The sequence below is a fragment of the Castanea sativa genome, chromosome 12 (genome assembly GCF_040712315.1).
Source record: "Castanea sativa cultivar Marrone di Chiusa Pesio chromosome 12, ASM4071231v1".
NCBI lineage: Eukaryota > Viridiplantae > Streptophyta > Magnoliopsida > Fagales > Fagaceae > Castanea > Castanea sativa.
In genome coordinates this window covers 16,566,557-16,585,677 of record NC_134024.1, presented here as the reverse complement: position 1 = coordinate 16,585,677, position 19,121 = coordinate 16,566,557, and the positions used below count along the sequence as shown (strand labels likewise).

The 19,121-nt window shown below is 37.4% G+C and overlaps 1 protein-coding gene across 1 annotated transcript; it reads left to right on the top strand.

The window, feature by feature from the left end:
• Positions 1 to 11,673: 11,673 nt before the first annotated feature.
• LOC142620262 (uncharacterized) lies at positions 11,674 to 12,531 on the top strand. Its single transcript, XM_075793661.1, has 2 exons — positions 11,674 to 12,291; positions 12,406 to 12,531. Exons 1-2 carry the CDS (start codon positions 11,674 to 11,676, stop codon positions 12,529 to 12,531), a joined length of 744 nt encoding a protein of 247 aa, XP_075649776.1.
• The last annotated feature ends 6,590 nt before the right edge of the window (positions 12,532 to 19,121 follow it).

Sequence of the window (19,121 nt, the reverse complement as noted above, 5' to 3'; positions counted from 1 at the left end):
TCCACAAGTATAAGTACTTGTGGGGTGTGGGGGTAAAGGTCGGGGTTCAAGTCTTCGAAAGGGAGCTTCATACACATATACACTTAGATTAGGTTAGAGTAGAAATTCTATCTTGTATATAAAATAAATAAATAAATCCAATTCTAACAACATTTCAGTGCATTAATGTTGGTACAACGATCTGAAAGGCATTCATTCAGGTTAAAGGAAACTAGTGCAGAGAAAGGGAAAGCCCATTTTATTAGGGATGAGAATGGGGCAGGGTGGGTCCAAAGGAAGGGATCTTCGTTCTTGCCCCCCCCAACATGACGCAGAAAACTTTCTCACCCCATCCCCGCCCCTTGGGGCCCCGCAAAGCCTCGCCCCATCTTGTAAAACTCTACTTTTTGTTAATTTTCCATACAACTAGTACAATTTTTTTTTAATAAAACCTATTTCATTTATAAAAATATACTTGAAATTACAACTAAATTTATTCCATCAAATCAAATTAATTTTTAGAAAAAATTGAATAATATATCCAAGCGTTTAACAAGACAATCATAAAAAATAAAAATAAATATCTCATAGTATAAAACATGACAAAAAAAAAAAAAAAAGGCAAAGAACAACATTGGGTAGAATAAAATTAGCTAATATTGATATGTTTGTTTCAATAGTAGGGTTTTAGGGTATGAAAAATTTACAATTATAACTCTTAGTAAAGCAGGGCAGGGTGGGGTGGGGTGAGTCTAAAAAGTCTAAACCCATCCCCAACCTACCCCGTGGTGTAACGCTAAAATCTTGCCCCATCCCTACCCCACCACCTTTGCGGGGTGGGAAAAACCCACACGAGATGAAGCGGGAAGAGACGAGTTATGCAGAGCGGAGCAAAATTGCCATTCCTATTTATAGAAACCGTAACAAAAGTAACCCAGTACAAAAAATAATTATACAATAGTGACATAGTTGTTAAAAGACCTCCTATTTTTGTTCCCGACCAGGAAAACATTATCCAGTCACCATTACTTACCACGTGTAGCTCTCTAACGTCTTGACTTATTTGCATGATATCCCAACTGAGAATCATAAAAGGATTTTTAATAAGCATTCAATGATTTGAGCAGTTAAAAATTTAGAAATAAAAAATGAGTGTGATAAAAGTTTGTTATGAGAGGAAAAGAGGGTAATTGTACGGATTTAAATCCTATTTAACTAGTGTTTAAATGAGCATTTTGTATTTAAATATCATTTAAATAATGTATTTAACTTGTGTTTTATATTACATTTTTTATATATTTAATATATCTTATTCTTACTTTTAAATGACTTTTTTATTTATTTTTTTCTAATAGGAAACCTAGGCCTAGAACAGTTGGCCTAAGGCTGGCGCAATTGCCTTCCCTATAGTTGTTAATATCATACACAAAGAGTTTCATATCATAAGGGAGTTTTTTTTTTAATGAATATATCGTAAGGGCGTATTGTACAATATAGTGGTGCACTTCGTATGAATTATACCATATCATAAAATTGTACATATCATATGATACATAAACATGTGCTTTAAAATTTTTGTTTTTATTTGAATCCAAAAATTTATTAGACTTGTTTTAACACAAAATTATTATGTTACTTAATTTAACCCATTAAAATATAACATGTCCAATCCATAAGTTTTTTCCCCCCTCTTTCTCGTACAAAATTTGGACTACACACTTACATTTCACTTTCATATTTGCAAAATTCTATTCTATATTATGAATAAGATATTAATTGACAATATAATTATTTTTATTTTTGTTATTGTTGTTATAAGTCTAAGAAGTTAGAATGCCTTGAAAAAATATTTTAAAAAATTATTAAAATGAAAGAACAATAAGAGATATTAAATGTTGATGATGATAAAGAAAATTTCAATGAAAAATAAATTTGCAAAATGATGAACATAATAACAACACAAACTTAGATGGGGTTGATTAGACAAGATGATGAAATTAAATTATTATTTTGGATTATTTGTCATATATTATCATTTTTTAGTTTAATCAATTCAGATATGTATATTATAAACAAATGTCAATTTGATTTATTTAGCTTGTTAAATATTATTACATAAGTGATATTAAATTACTCATTAATTGAATAAATTCCGAATATATGATGAATATTCCATTTATATGTGTATATCTATAAATTTTTTAAAATAATTTTTAGTAAATATTTATGTATCTTACAATATATGATACGATATAAAATACGATACAAAAAAATTAAAATACGATTCACGTTTTGACAACTACACCTTCCCATTTTTCTAGGATGCATTTGCATTCACTAGTATATATCCACCCCAGAACCCTCAATAAGTTTTTTATAGCTTCCTTTAACTTCTCTTGTCTTGTGGGCCTAACAACAAGACATTCAAGGTTTTAATTGCCCTAACCACACCAGTTGGAACTACTGGGTGGTTTTCAAAACAGGCCTTGTTCCTATGGTCCACAAAACAGCTACAATACAAGCTCATATTTGTAAGGATAGCTCCCGGTATGGATCATCTTTTAGCGTTTCAACTGGAGTTATAAACAATTGCAAAACTAGTCTTTAACTTATCCAATTTCACATACCACTGTGAACCAAACCATACTAACCTAGGCACTTCATACGCGCCCGCATGCACACACATAACCAAAAGTGCTTGTTTCTAGCTCCCTTTCACATAGACAGCATACATTTTAACCTAACTGGCATCCGTTGAAAATTCCATGGAGAACTTACATGGCCACTTTCCACAACAACATTTTCTATCTTTTATGAACCTTACTTTTCCATGGACAAGCCCATACGGGCTGATTATCATCATAAGCCAATTTGTATTATAAAAACTTGGGAACTTGTTCAATCCATCTCCTTATAAATTTCTTGCATAACTTGCCAGCCTTCTCGTAGTTAGATACTATTATATTACATTTAGTTATGTTAACGGATGCCTTTAGAACAATAGTTAATAAATTATAATAGGAAAATTTTAATATATTTTCATGGGAAATATAAAAAAATCCAACAACATTTATTATGTAGGAAACACTTTATGCTAAGCTTAAGCAAAGAGTTTTTTTTTTTTTTTTTTGGTGTGTTAGTGTTTATTATACACAATTGTACACACACATTTTGCACTAGATTTCAATGCAAAATGTGTGCGTGCAGTTGTGTGTGTTGGTGTTTCTAAGAGTCATTTCTCTTCTTCTTTTTTCTTCTTCTTTATTTTAGTAGAAGTTAGAAACACAATATGATGTAATAAAAGAAGAAGCATAAATTGCAAAAATTAATGTATTATAAATGTGAGACGTCAAATTCTAAAGTGTCATTCACACATTTTAACAGTTTGTGATTGCTTCTCAATTGATTCCCAAAATTTCTTTATTCCTTTTTTTGGGGGGGGGGGGGGGGAAGGGGCAATGGACAATGACATTCTTTCTTTATTGATTTAAACACTACAATATTGGCCTATTGGCCTATGGCATGAAGTCATATGCTGAAACTTAGAGGTTGTCTATTACTCACAAATTATATTTTTTTATTATTATTATTATTTTGTGATATATGGTTGTAACTTATAGCGTTCATTTTTTATGATAACTATTTATTATCAGACTAAGATACCAATTAATTTTTAGTATAGGTGAAAATTTTCTTATTCAATGATTATAAACTTTACAAGTTGAGCTAATTGAAACCCACTTATCATCTCATTAATTGAAAAAAAAAAATTGTAATAAATTGTGATATGTGGCCATAGCAAAGTTGTCAAAACTCAAAACTATAACTATTTGTGGGAAAGAAGAGTAAAAGAAGAACCTACCAAGGCCAAAAGAAACAACAAAAAAGGACAAAATAAAAGGTGGCATGGCGAAATGTGAACAAGAAACCAAAGAGTACACAACACCCGATTGAAGCTCTTTGTCAACTCACAATTAACACTTTTTCGTTCTAAGAAAAGAAGTCAAAGAAAACGCAAAGTTTTTTTTTAAAAAAAGTATTTTTTTAAAAATAATTATAAAATCCAAACTATATTATTAGTTAGCCAAGGTTTGAAACTATTTTAGTTTCTAATATAAGAAATCGAGTCCAAAGGACTTGATTTCACTGTAGCAAATCGAGTTTTAAAGACTTGATTTTCATGAGGTGCGTAGCTGAGGTGGAGCAAAAAAATCCACGTGAAAATCGAGTCTCTAAGACTCGAGTTCCCTCCTCTGAAAACATAGGTACCGAAATCTTAGATTTGGGATATCCAAAAACACGAACCCAAATTTGAGAGCAGAAACAAGAAAGTAAAAACAAGAAATAATGGGAAGCTTAGGTGCGGTTCTGAAACACCCAGATGATTTGTTCCTATTGTTGAACCTGAAGAGGGCAATGAAGCACGCGGAGAAGCAGATCCCTCTAGAACCACACTAGGGTTTCTGCTTCACAAGGTGTCTTGAAGCTTTGCGCTCGTTATTCAATAGCTCGATACCAATCTTCGTAATACTGTAAGATCTGGAAATTTTTTATCTTTTCTATGTTTGCTTTGGTGGATCTGTTTAGTTTTTTCTTTTTTACAGATTTTTGGGTTTGGATTTTTGCTCCGATTGAGATCGTGATTTTTGGTTTGGGAGAAATGGGTTTGGGATTTTGAGAAATGGATTTAGATGAAGAAGGAAGAACTGTCTTTGATTTTTGGGGCTTAGAAGAAGGGAGTGAGAAAGCAGATTGAGAAAGAAAAGGATGGCAGATGGAGAAAGAAAAGAAAAATAACGAAGGAAGAAGATAACAGAAATCAAGTCTTAAAGACTCGATTTCCATGTGGATTTTTTGCTCCACCTCAGCTACGCACCTCATGGAAATTGAGTTTTTTAAACTCGATTTGCTACAGTGAAATCGACCCTGACAAACTCGAGTCGTTAGATACCAAAATAGTTTCAAATCTTGGCTAACTAATAAAATAGTTTGGCTTTTATAGTTATTTAAAAAAAATCCAAAAAAAAAAAAAAAGCAAAGTTCAAGTTCAACCAATGTATTGGTCAAAACACCAAAAGAATCACCCCACACACACAGATAAAATAAAAAACTAACGAAGTGGTATGTTGTAAACGATGTATAATAAAAGCAACATTGTTAATAGACTCATATAAAAAACAATATTAAATCAATTACAACTTATTATATAACTTTAATTAACAACTTATGAGATTTTGTATTTTTTAACATAAAATTAAAAGTTATATATATATATATTATGGGTTGTTAGGACATATGTGATTAATGTTAGGAACATATGCTAACATTTTATGTAATTGGTTAATCATTTGACAAAACGTACTTTACTTGTATTTGGGTAGATCTAGGATGTGTTTAATACTTCAAGGAATAAGGTTTCAAGTTCAAGTGTTAAAGTCATGCAAATCTGTCCAAGATTCAAATATTGAAGTGTAGGATTTTAAATCTCGACAGCTAGTGTCTATCGAGATTTAAAAGCTGTCTAAGCACGAAACTCGACAGCTACTCGACAGATAGAGTATTTTATCGAGATTTATGAAAAACAGGTTTTCAGTTTTGATTTTCATCAAATCCTTGAATGTATGTTTGGGCTTTCTTTTCTCACAACCCTAAACATATATAAGGATTATTGAGCACAGTCTTGTTCATGCAAATTGTGACTAGAGACAGAATTTTCCCTAGTTCTTCTTTCTTTTAAAGAAGCTGCTGTGTTTGTACACCGTAGGGTTTTGTGACCAAACAACTTCATGATCTTCGTCGTGTGATGAATAAAAGAATTTTGCAGCCAACATCCTTCTCAAATTGGTGATCAAGTCGCGTACTTGAATCCGCGCATCTTTTGATTAGTCACGTACTAGGAGCCGTGCAATACAAGGAGAGATTGTCACTACAGAACAAGTCCAATTGGGTATTGGGTAAGGGTTCAACTTGATATGATAACAATGAATTCTCGGAAGTGGTGACCTTAAAATCACCTGATGGGGTTTTTCGCCTCGGAGGTTTTTCCTATTCGTAAACAAATCACCGTGTCAACTTTTATTTTCCGCTGCATTATATTTTAGTTGGTGACTTATTTGTGCTGCCACGTACATTGCATGTTAATTATTAATTAATAAACTTTGATAATTAATCAATTAATTCATCACAAGGGGTCAATACATTCTTGGCCTATCAAGTGGTATTAGATCGGGCACACTCTGATTAGGGTTAATCTTTGCTGTGTGATCCATTAACCCTTGTTGTCATGGAAACTCTTGATTGTTTTGAATTGCATGATCTTGTGTTGAATGATGATGATGATATTCAAGATGTCTATTGCAAGCTTTATAATTTTTGTATGAAATCTCTTAAATGTCCTACAAAATTAAAAGCTAATTTTAAAAAGGTTAAATTTGAAAGAGATGATTTGATTGCAAAATTGGATGAACAGAAAAATTTTGCAGCCAACATCCTTCTCAAGTTGATGATCAAGTCGAGAACTGGGATCTGCACATCTTTTCGTTAGTCACGTACTAGGAGCTGTGCAATACAAGGAGAGATTGTCACTACAGAACAAGTCCAAGTGGGTATTGGGGTAAAAGTTCAACTGTAGGTTGGTATAAGGTACTGTGATTCCTTTATTTATGAACTTGAGTAATTAATCAATTAATTCATCACAAGGGGTCAGTACATTCTTGGCCTATCATGGGTAATGTTAACTGGACCGTAAGGTGTCAGTAAAGAAATTGTTTTATATAAGTATTTTTCTAGTTTTATATGTTGTGGAGCCAATGAAACTAACTTTTCAATCCTCTCATTAATCCATACCAATTTTTTATTAGTTAGACTTCACAATAACTCATTCTTAACGAGCATCTTACGGTGTCCCGCTAACATTTCCCGTATATTATTAAGATGTTTTGTAAAGATCAATAATCCCACACCACTTCAACCCAAAAAAAAAAAAAAATTATCCCACACCAAAACAGTATATTCCTACCATTCTTCTTCTTGTTCGTTCTCATTTTCTTTGTCTTCCATCCAAACAAACATCCGTGTAAAACAAAAGTTCCCAGTGTTTGGGGGCTTTTTTGTAAACCAATAATATTTTGGTTATATAACACCATTCTGAAATTATTTAGAAAAGTAAAAAATTTCTCTTTTCATATCGTTTTTTTTTATAGAGAGTTTCAACCTATGGCGTACGCTCCTGATAATAGCTCTTTATTATCAGACCAAGACACCAATGAGTTTTTGGTGTAGGCGGGGATTGAACCCTAAATCTCTTATACAACCATCAGAAACTTTACCAGCTGAGCTAATTGGAACCCACATCGTATCTTTAAAATATATATGATTTTGTCTTTGAACATGAAGACAGATTTATATCCTTGAAGACACAAGTTTGTCAAGGCACAAATTTCAACTGCTGTGAAAGAGACAAATATTTTTTTGGGTAAAAGCAACCGCATCAGTCATTCATCTATTTTGCATAAAAAAATTACTTTTTTCAATTTTACACACCCATTTTTACAAAACATCTATATCAGTCTATCTATTCTACACATTTATACAATACAATATTCATTCTTTTATAATTTTTTATTATTTCCTCACTCACTACCCCTCTCCCTCACAAACCTAACACTACAAAAAAAATATTAAAATATTAAATGCACGAGCTACAGTAACTGTGCACATATGCACGGTTACTGTAGCACTATGCCTTTATGCACAATTTTACACCCACTGATGTGCGTGTTTTTTTGGTCAAAATGTTTAAAATAAAGTACTTTTTGTATTTGCAACCATTGATGCGGTTGCTCTAAGGGTGCGTTTGTTTCGGTGTAAAATGTTTTCCTAGTGTAAAATAATTTCAGGTGAAAATAATTTCAGGAAAGGAAAATATTTTCAAGTGTTTGGTTGCATTTTAAAAATTATATTAGAAAATAATTTCAAGTGTTTGGTAATATTCTGAAAATGCAAATTTTCTACTGATTTCTCACATTTTCTCAGCTATTTTCTCACATTCCAAACAAATTTTATAATAGAAAATTGCAATCCATCAACTTTTAAACAAACAAAAATCAAAACAACACCATTCTAGGCAAATCATTCGGTCAAACTGAGAGAGGGAGGTGAGACAGGGAGGAGGAAGAGAGAGATCGGTGGGTCACCGATCTCGCCGGCGCGAGTTCTATGGCGCGATCTCGCGCCTCGATCTCGCCCGGCGCAAGCTCGACGACTGGGCTTTGGGTTGAGGACGACAATCTAGGCTTCACCAGCATGATCTGACCGATTCGGCGATCTCCCTCTAGCTCTCTCTCTCTCTCTCTCTTTTGGTGTGAGTCGTTGCTCTCTCTCTCTCTCCTTTTCTGTTTTCCAACTGGAAAATTCTATTTGAAGGTAAAATGGAAACGGAAGTGATTTTCAGTCTGAGAAGGGGTATCTTACAGTCAATGGGAAGTGATTTTCAGTTTGACCAAATTTTCAGTTACTGCCAAACACACGCAAATGTGTAAAATATTTTCTGAAACTAATTTACCGTCCAACCAAACGCAGCCTAAGTATAAGTAAAGAAAAAAACACGCAAACGAAAACTTTCGTCCAATGGAATCGCAAATTCGCATTACGAATTTACTTTCATAACTTTCTTTTGTTAATCGTAATATAATTATATATTGAACAAGTGTTGTTTAAAAAAACTATATATTTGACATTGGCTTAAAAATAGCTTTAAATTAATAAGCAGACTTATTTTCAATTATACATGTACTTATTTTATATCTACTATTTACTGAAAAAAAAATTCTTTTTAAAAAATGGTATCTCTAGATTTATTGCTAAAGTTCTTCTAGGACCACAACAATAATATAGTAAATTATAAGTAGAGTCCTATCATTTTTATATGGATCTACTGTTTTTTCTTCATCATATATAATCAACTATTTTAGAGTTGTGACAAAAGTTGTGCTTAGGGCGGTAAATGAACTAAGCCATTCATAAACATCTTGGGATATGTCTAGCTAAAAAACTCATTTATGTTGGTTTATTTATAAACAAGTCAAGCTTAAGTTTTAGTTTTACGTTTGACTTGTTTAATAAACAAAGTAAGCCCAAGCAATTTAAATTATTCACGAACAGGCTCGTGAACAATAAAACTTGATTAAAAAAAAAAAAAACTAAGCATAGACTCACTTCTGGGCTTGGTAACAAGTTTGAAAAATAAACTCATATATTGCTAAGCTCTTAATAATTAGGAGTTGGAATCATTTGTACAAACTAAATAGGCTCGATAACAAGTTAAATATGTGCTTGATAATATACTTGTATTGGATCTCAAGCAAATCGTGATTAATGAATCAAGTCAAGTTCAAGTTTTTGAACTTTTTAACAGGCTTCAATTTGAACAATGTTTGATACAGCTTAGTTCAAGCTTGATTCAAGTTTAAATATTTTACTTTTTTGTGTTAAGCTCGTGCTCATTTACGGGGTTGACAAATTTCATTTTTACATCAAAGTTTTATATTTATCAATTAGAATTCTTTTGTGACATTCTAAAGTATAAGCATGGTTTTTGAAACAAAGTGAAAGTTCAAACTTTATAGAGCACATGCAATTTAATATACTATATTATTATTGTAGGGTCAATGGACCTAGGAGCACATATTGAGTTGGCCCAAGAGTATTTGTTGGGTTAAAGGCCCAATCCGAGGACACTGAATAGTCCGAGGATAGGAGAATGTCAACTCAAGAAGCAATATTAATAGGTAAAGAAGTGATATTTGATCAAGGATATCCAAGAAGGTGGTCCGAGGAAGAATATGTCCGAGGCTATGTAAAGCCAAGGTGGGAGAAGGGCTGGTTAACGTCCACAGACAATATTCTAGAAGATCCTATAGGTAAGGGTAAGCTTGGTAGATATCGAAGATAAGAAGAAGGGCGGTGAATTATCTAAGATAAAGCTGTTACCACCGCTACTGCATTGAATATTTTGCAACTGCTTCTTTGGCTGCATTAATGAGAAAGTGATGCCTGAGCATCAGGGTTCAGCCTTACAGCTGCCTCCAAAGACTTCAGGGTAGGTGGATGGGACAAGTATCTAAATAGTAATTTGATTCATACGTGGAAGATGGGGAGAAGAAAGGAGATGATATAAAAGGAAAAAGAAGACGCTTAGAAGAGGGATCGAAGAAAACAGAGAGAAAACACTGTATACGTCCCCAGTCATAGCTGTAATCTATCTTGGAAAGAGATAATACAAATTATCCTCAGCTTGTGTCCGAGGATAAGATTCTTTCATATAAACAGTTCCTTGTGTGTATCATTGTGATCGAGCCCATCATTTTTTTATTATCAAACATCACTAGAACCTAGATTTCAAGCCCACTCTCTACAAATTTCATTGTATTTAGCTTTTTGGGCCCATCCCCTTCTCACTATGGGTTTAGGTGCAAGTTATGATCTTACAATTGGCGCCGTCTGTGGGGAATCTTGTGTTGTAGGAGGTTTAGCATTATGGTAGGCTCAAGTCCACATTGTGTGGAGTCTGTGGGGTCCCAGCGTGAGGATCACTCCTTGCATCTTAAGCAAGATAGGGTCCAGGAGGGTAGTGTGCATACAACGCACACTAGTAGGAGTCATTCACGAGGTGGAAGTAGAATTCCTCACGAGGAAAATGCTAAAGTCATGCAGAAGGAAATTAACCACCTGAAGAAGAAGTTACGCCGCGAAAGGCGAAGGCAAATTCCTTCCTTTTCTGATCCTTCTTCTGAGGGCTCTAGGGCTGACAGTTACAGGCCCAGGTCAAGAACTCCCCCGGATGAGTCTTTCTCCTATAATGAAGAAAATATGCATGAACGGGAGGGTAAAAATTCTTTTTCCAAGGGCTTGGGAAATGATGCTATGAGTAGGGCATTACATCAAATCTCCAAGTCACCCTTCACACACAGAGTGGAAGAAGGGAAGCTCCCTCGGCACTTCACACAACCAGCATTCACCATTTATAATGGCTGAACAGATCCTGTGGAGCATATGAGTCATTTCAATCAAAGGATGGCTGTGCATTCTAAGAATGAGACTTTAGTGTGCAAAGTCTTCCCCTCCAGCCTAGGACCTGTAGCGATGAGGTGGTTTGAAGGCTTGAGGGCATGATCTATCGATTCTTTCACGGACCTTACCAGGGCATTTGGGTCTCGCTTCATTACATGCAGCAGAGTTCCTCGGCCTTTGGATTCATTATTATCCATGGCCATGAGAGAAGGGGAAACCCTGAATATATACTCAGACAGATACTGGGAGATGTTCAATGAGATCGATGGGGACTTTGATGATGTAGCGATAAGGACCTTCAAGGTCGGCCTACCTGCCGAGCACAACTTAAGGAAATCTTTGACCAAAAAGCCTGTAAGGAGTATACGTCGACTCATGGATCGCATTGATGAATATAAAAGGGTTGAGGAAGATCAACAGCAAGGTAAGGGAAAGGCGAAGGTTATCCCTCAAGAGAGGAGAGATTTCAGGTCGGACAGATACAACAACAACAGGCCCAGAAGAGATTTTGACGGGCAAACTGGTTTTCCCACTCCTTAGGTGGTTAATACTATATTTCAAGAACCGGTGCACCAGCTGTTGGAGAAAATCCAAAATGAATCATATTTCAAATGGCCCAACAAGATGGCAGGGGACCCCATGAGGTGCAACCAAAACCTTCTTTGCCAGTATCATCGAGAAAGAGGTTATACCATTGAGGATTGTCGGACTCTGTGGAATCATTTGGAGCAGTTGGTTAAGGAAGGGAGGTTAAAACAATTCTTGTATCGGCCTAATGGGCAGGGAAACCATTCAGGGGCAGTGAACCAGGGCAGCACTTCATCAAAGCCTCCTCTAGGTACGATCAATGTTATTTTTGCTGCTCCTAGGAGGACTGGTTCTCATCCTTCTAGGGTGATGTCTGTAGCACGAACCCTGGCTAAAGATTCTAGGTATGAGCCGAAGAGGATTAAAGGGAATATCCTACCAATTTTAGGTTTCTCAAAAGATGACAAGATTGGGACTATCCAACCACATGATGATGCTTTGGTGGTTACGCTGAGGATAGGGGGCTACGACATGAAGAGAGTAATGGTTGATCAGGGTAGTGGTGCAGATATCATGTACCCTGACTTGTTTAAAGGGCTAAACTTAAAACTTGAAGATCTTACGTCTTATGATTCACCATTGATAAGCTTAGAGGGGAAGGCTGTCATACCAAAGTGGCAGATTGGGTTGCCCGTGCAATCAGGCCCAGAAGTGGTAAACGTGAATTTCATTGTGATAGATGCCTATTCTCCCTACACGGCCATTGTGGCAAGACCTTGGTTGCATGCTCTGGGTGCCGTATCCTCAACTCTACATGTCAAAATCAAGTTTCCATCTGAGGATCAGATCGAGAAGCTAATTGGGAGTCAATCTGTGGCTAGACAGTGCATGACGACTACAATTCTGCATCAACCTGGGCCAGAGTCCTCAGCCTCAGCTGAGAGGGGTCCATAGCAATCAATGTCTCTGGCCACACCCAGGATATCAGCGGTAGAAGAACCTGCGTGTGAAGAATTAGAGAAGGTTCTTATAGGTGACGATCCTGAGAAATTCTTTCAGGTGGGAGTTCAGTTGCCACCTCAGGAGAAAGCGAAGCTGGTTATGTTTTTGAAAAAGAATGTGGATGTATTTGCACGGAATGCTTATGAGGCCCCCGGGGTTGATCCGAGTTTCATTTGTCACCATTTGAATGTCAATCTGGATGTGGTGCCGAGTTGGCAACCACCTCGACGTTCATCTAAAAAGCATTCTGAGGCCGTCAAAGAAGAGGTACTCAAGCTTAAAAAGGCTGGTGCTATCAAAGAGGTGTTTTATCCTGAAGGTTGGCTCATACAATGGTAGTGAAGAAGAAGAATGGAAAGTGGAGAGTATGTGTAAACTTCACAAACTTGAACAAAGCTTATCCTAAAGATTATTTCTCAATGCCTCGAATAGATCAACTGGTGGATGCTACTGTTGGGCATCCTCGAATGAGTTTTTTGGATGCTTTTCAAGGTTATCACCAAATACCTTTGGCCTTGGATGATTAGGAGAGGGCAGCCTTTGTCACTCCTACAAGGAATTATCATTATAAGGTGATGCCTTTTGGTTTGAAGAACGCGGGAGCTACCTATCAGAGGATGATGACCAGAATGTTTGAGCCATAGATGGGAAAGACTATTGAAGTGTATGTGGATGACATGGTGGTGAAAAGTAAAATGGTTTCTGTACATGTGGAAGACCTAAATGATACTTTTCAGACGCTAAGGAGGTACAAGTTGCGCCTTAATGCTTCCAAGTGCTCCTTTGGCGCGGGATCTAGTAAATTTCTAGGTTATATGGTAACTCATCGGGGAATTGAAGTTAACCTTGCGCAGGTCAAGGCGATTAATGGCTTACAGCCACCTCGGAATCCTAAAGAAGTTCAGAGGTTGACAGGGATGACTGCTGCCCTTAACCGGTTTATTTATCAATCCGCAGATAGGTGCAGACCTTTCTTCCAGTTGCTGAATAAGTGGAAGGGATTCGAATGGACCGAGGAATGTGCTTTAGCTTTTTAACAGCTTAACGAGTATCTTTTGCGACCACCCATTATGTCTCGGCCAGAGGTCGATGAGGTTTTGTTCGCATATATTGCTGTGACTAGTCATGCCGTTAGCTTGGTTCTGATACAGGTTGATAATGGGGTGCAAAGGCTAGTTTATTACGTGAAAAAATCTTTACATGAAGCCGAAGTGCATTATTTACAGTTGGAAAAAGTGATTCTGGCAGTGGTGCATGCTACACATAAGCTACCCCATTACTTCCAATCTCATGCAGTTGTTGTTTTAACTCAACTTTCCCTTAAGTCTATACTTCGGAGTGCTGACTATATGGGAAATGGGGTACCATCTTGGGGGATTTTGATGTCAAATACATGCCTCGCACCTCCATAAAGGGCCAGGTCCTTGCTAATCTGGTGGCGGAGTTTGCTGAGCCTTCACTAGAAGAGAATGCAAAGAGGTTGGACATTGATGAAAAATTAGTTGGCATGATTTCGCGCAAGAAACCTTTGATATGGAAAGAATATATTGACGGGGCAGCGAATCAAAGAGGATCTGGTGTGAGGCTAGTTTTGGTGTCTCCTGAAGGAATTACTTTTGAGAAATCCTTGAGATTGGGGTTCTCGGCCACCAACAATGAGGCAGAATATGAAACTTTACTGGTCGGAATGGATATGGTTCAGAAATCGGATGGAAAAGAGTACAAATATTCTCAGATTCACAATTAGTGGTGGGCCAAGTGGAAGAAAAGTTAGAGGCTAGAGATCTGAGAATGCAAGGGTATTTAACCCAAGTCAGGTATTTACAATCAAAATTTGAATCTTTTACCTTGTTACATATCTCCAGGAGTATGAATACCCACGCTGACTCCCTCGCCACCCTTGCGACATCCTCGGCATAAGGCCTACCTCAGGTCATCCTTATTGAAGATCTGTGTAAACCCATTGGAACGAATAGTGACACCATTTGGATTCATCAAATTAGGGTGGGACTCAGTTGGATGGATCCTATAGTGTCATTCCTTAAAAATGATATCTTGCCCGAGGAGAAATCTGAAGTAGATAAAATACACAGAAATGCACCTCAGTTCTGGCTGTTCGAGGACCAGAAGTTGTACAAACACTCTTTTTCAGGACCATATTTGCTGTGTATACACCCTGAAGTAACAGAGTTACTTTTGGAAGAGTTACATGAAGGGATTTGTGGAAGTTACACAAAAGGAAGGTCTCTATCTCATAGAGCTCTTACACAAGGGTAGGCACAGGATTATGCAAAGAAGTGTGACCAATTTCAGAGATTTGCTCCCAACATCTATCAACCAGGGGGTGTCCTTAATCCTCTGTCTAGTCCTTGGCCTTTTGCTCAAGGAGGCTTGGACATTGTAGAGCCTTTCCCAAAGGCAGTAGGGAATAAGAGATGGTTGCTCGTTGGAAGAGATTATTTCACTAAATGGGTTGAAGTTGAGCCATTGTCAAACATTAGGGATGTGGATGCAAAGAAGTTTGTCTGGAAAAACATTGTCACCAAGTTTGAAATCTCTCATACTCTCATTTCAGATAACGACCTACAATTTGATAGTAAGGCCTTCGAAAGATATTGTTGTGATCTAGGCATCATGAATAGATATTCCACTCCAGCATATCCGCAAGGGAATGGGCAAGCCGAGGCGGTCAATAAAGTTATAGTTAATGGGCTTAAGAAGAGATTAGATGATGCTAAGGGAATGTGGGTTGAGGAATTGCCACATGTTTTGTGGACGTATCGATCTACGCCTCGAAGATCCACTGAGGAAACACTCTTCTCTATGACCTATGGAGCCGAGGCTGTGATTCCTTTGGAAACTAGGTTTCCAACATTAAGGACGAGCTCTTTCATCCCAAGTAGTAACGACAATTTATTGGAAAAAAGCTTAGACCTAGTTGAGGAATTGCGAGAAAATGCCATGGTACAGCTAGCTTATTATCAGTACAAACTCAAGCAGGGATATGATTCCCATGTGAAACTAAGGCCACTATCACCTGGAGATTTGGTATTGAGGAAAGTTTTGGGTACTACAAAGAACCCAGCATGGGAAAAACTGGGACCTAACTGGGAAGGACCTTATCGTATTACCTCAGTTGCAGGCATAGGGGCTTATTATCTTGAAGATCTAGATGAACATATTGTACAACGTCCCTAGAATGTAAATAACTTGCGACTGTATTACTATTAATGAAAGGCGTTTCTGCCATATTATTTCTATTTACACTATATTACGTTGGTTACTATTTGTCTAAATATTAAATTGAAACTTGGTCATGCTTGGCTTTTCTGACCACATACCTTGAATAAATTGAAATTTTATTAAGTGATGAACATAACCTTAGTTATGTCTAGTCCTCGGATCATCTACTTTAGGGAAATTAACACTTCAATTCATTTTTCTAAATATCAAACTGAAACTTGGTCATGCTTGGTTCCTCAGACCACATACCTTAAATAAATTGATATTTTATTAAGTGTTGAACAAAATCTTAGTTATGTCTGGTCCTCGGATCATCTACTTTGGGGAAATTAACACTCCAGTTCATTTTCCTAAATATCAAACTGAAATTTGGTCATGCTTGGCTCCTCGGACCACATACCTTGAATAAATTGATATTTTATTAAGTGTTGAACAGAACCTTAGTTATGTCTGGTCCTCGGATCATCTACTTTGGAGAAATTAACACTCCAGTTCATTTTTCTAAATATCAAACTAAAACTTGGTCATGCTTGGCTCCTCTGACCACATACCTTGAATAAATTGATATTTTATTAAGTGTTGAATAGAACCTTAGTTATGTCTGGTCCTCGGATCATCTACTTTGGAGAAATTAACACTTCAGTTCATTTTTCTAAATATCAAACTGGAACTTTGTTATGCTTGGCTCCTTAGACCACATACCTTGTATAATTAATATTTTATTAAGTGTTGAACAGAACCCTAGTTATATCTGGTTCTCGGATCATCTAGTTTGGAAAAATTAACACTTTAGTTCATTCTTCTAAATATCATATTAAACTTAGTCTTATTTGGCTCCTCGGACCACGTATCTTGTGTACATCAATATGTTGTAAAATATTCATTAGAATCTTAATAATGTCTAATCCGAGAACAATCTATTTTTCCATTCTGATTGCGTGTCTTGAAGGCTCCCAAAAAACCATTGAATAGGTAGGGATGCATGAGCATCACTTAAAGCATTTGCAATTATGTTAAAGATGTTTGGTGTCTGGTTCATGCCTTATAAAGTGCTAACAAAGAAAAATATAAGTAAGTGTCAAATTCGGAAAGGAAATAGCTCAACATTTTTATTAATTTAAAGTCCTTTGGAAAGACAATTTTTTTACAGAGCATCAAACTACAACAAATAAAAGAAAACTAAGCTAAAGTGAAGAGTCGATGAAGCTCAATCATGGCTTCAGTTTTTTCTTCAAGGGGCTCTTGGGATCTTTTGGTAGCTGGATTTGAGCCAAGGATTTAGAGGCAACCCCTTTGCCCTTTAGATCTTCCACGATGGTGATAGAGACTGTAGCCAGGACAAGCTCCATCGACCCGGTGGGACCCTTTTCCTTGGTAGATTCCTTGGGGGCGTTGGGAGGCTGGATACCGTCAAGGGCCACCCCTTTTGCTAGTTTAGTAATTTGCTTGGTGGCCTCGAATTGCTTAACGTCCTTAAGCTCACATGCAATGGAGGCGAGGGCTTCAGCTGAGTCACCTAGTTCGGCATCTGTTCCTTGAGTGACAGTGTCATCCTTGGCACTAGATGGAGCAGGAGCTCGAATGGTAGGGGGTAGTAGACATTTTCTTTCCTCCAGTGGGTAAAAGAGGCATCAACCCCAGCTCGGCTGAGTGCCTCATTCCACACTTGGAGGTAGTAATGCCTACATATCTCTAAGAACTGTGATTTGAGGTCTTTCGTTGTCTCAGCCACACTGACCTCGTATCCATCTTGGTCAGCTTTGTCCACTGTCTTCTCAGCCTCTTCTTTGGCCTTTACAACTTCTTCTTTAGCTTTGTTGGCCTCCTCCCTAGCCTTCTCAGATTCCTTCAGGCTTTTCTTTAAGGCCTCTATTTGCTTCTTCGTCGCTATGTTTTCCTCGTCGGCCTAGCGAAGTTGTAAACGTTGGGTCTCGGCCTATTTCTCGGTCGTTTTTAACGCTGCATCGGCACTCTTCCATTCACTTTCTACCTTGATCAATTGAGTGGTGACCTCTTGTAGCTTTTTCTCTAATACCTCAAGGGTTTTCTGGGTGTTACTGCGCCTTACCTCCTCACTCTTTAGGGATTTGTAGGTACTAATAACAATATCTTCAGTCCTATGAGCAGATTGGACAACCTATTTACAAATAATAAGGCGGACCACAAAGAGATGGTTAAAACAAAAACAAAAAATCTAAATGCGAAAGAGGAAAGAAATGAGTGATAATTAAATAGGATTCTTACCATGGTGAGCTCCTTTTTTAGCATCATAAATACATTTTGATTTCTCATCATTCTTAACTCGTGCATGTCCTTAGGCAACAGGAGAGCTTGTTCAAGTGCGTCTGCCACACAAGCAGCTATTCCTACATCAAAGTTCCTGATGGATGTGTCGGAGGTAACCGCGTGATCATCCATGGTCATTTGTGGAGCCCAAATTGGGGCAGATACAGGCATATGAGTCTCGGCCCATTTTTCTGACCTCATCTGCATTGTGGGAGCATGTTTGACTCCCTTCTTGGGCACCACATCTTTAGAGGGAAGGTCTTTTCCTCCCTCAATCGCATCCTTCCCCTTATGCTGATCCCTTTTTCGCTTGAGATCAACTTGATCAGTGCGTTGGGACTGGGTAGGTGGGGGAGGAGGGATATTAGGCTGAGAAGACTTCTCTAGGCCTTTATCCTTCGTCTGAGGCGATTTGATCTGAGCTGTCTTCTGGATCTCTTGGCCTTCCACCTGAGCTTCCATTATGTCTTTTAGGCTCTGTTTGGGCTTGCGTTGGATTCCCATTGCATCAAGGTTGTGAGTTTTTCCTTGTGGATGGGTTGAGAAGGATGTGCCGAGGTCACCAGTTTGACCCTCAGGAGAAGGAGGTTGGTTGAAGACTTCAAATTCGTCCTCAAAATCTGAAACTTCAACAATCTCTTCTTCTTCCTTTAAGATGGGTTGAGAGGAGGTTGCTTCACCGGTTGTGTGCTGAGTTGGAATTGGGACGAGAGGAATACCTTCTGGTATGAGTTGTATGGGTTGCATAAGAAGGGTGCCTTGAGGAATGGGGGCACCCTCAGGTAAAAGAAAGCCCTCGGCAGCAACACTTATCCAGTGTAAACGAGGATCTTTCGCTCTAATTACACACTTCGGCGCCTGGAAAGCTTTGGAGATGGGATCATAACCGAGGATCAAATGCACTGCTCGAAGTTGGTTATCTGTGTGCATGAACACCTCGGCCTTCAATATTTGGTCCAATCTTTCAAAACTGACAAGATGGAGTGGCGAGTAGCTACATGTGGGTCTGCAAA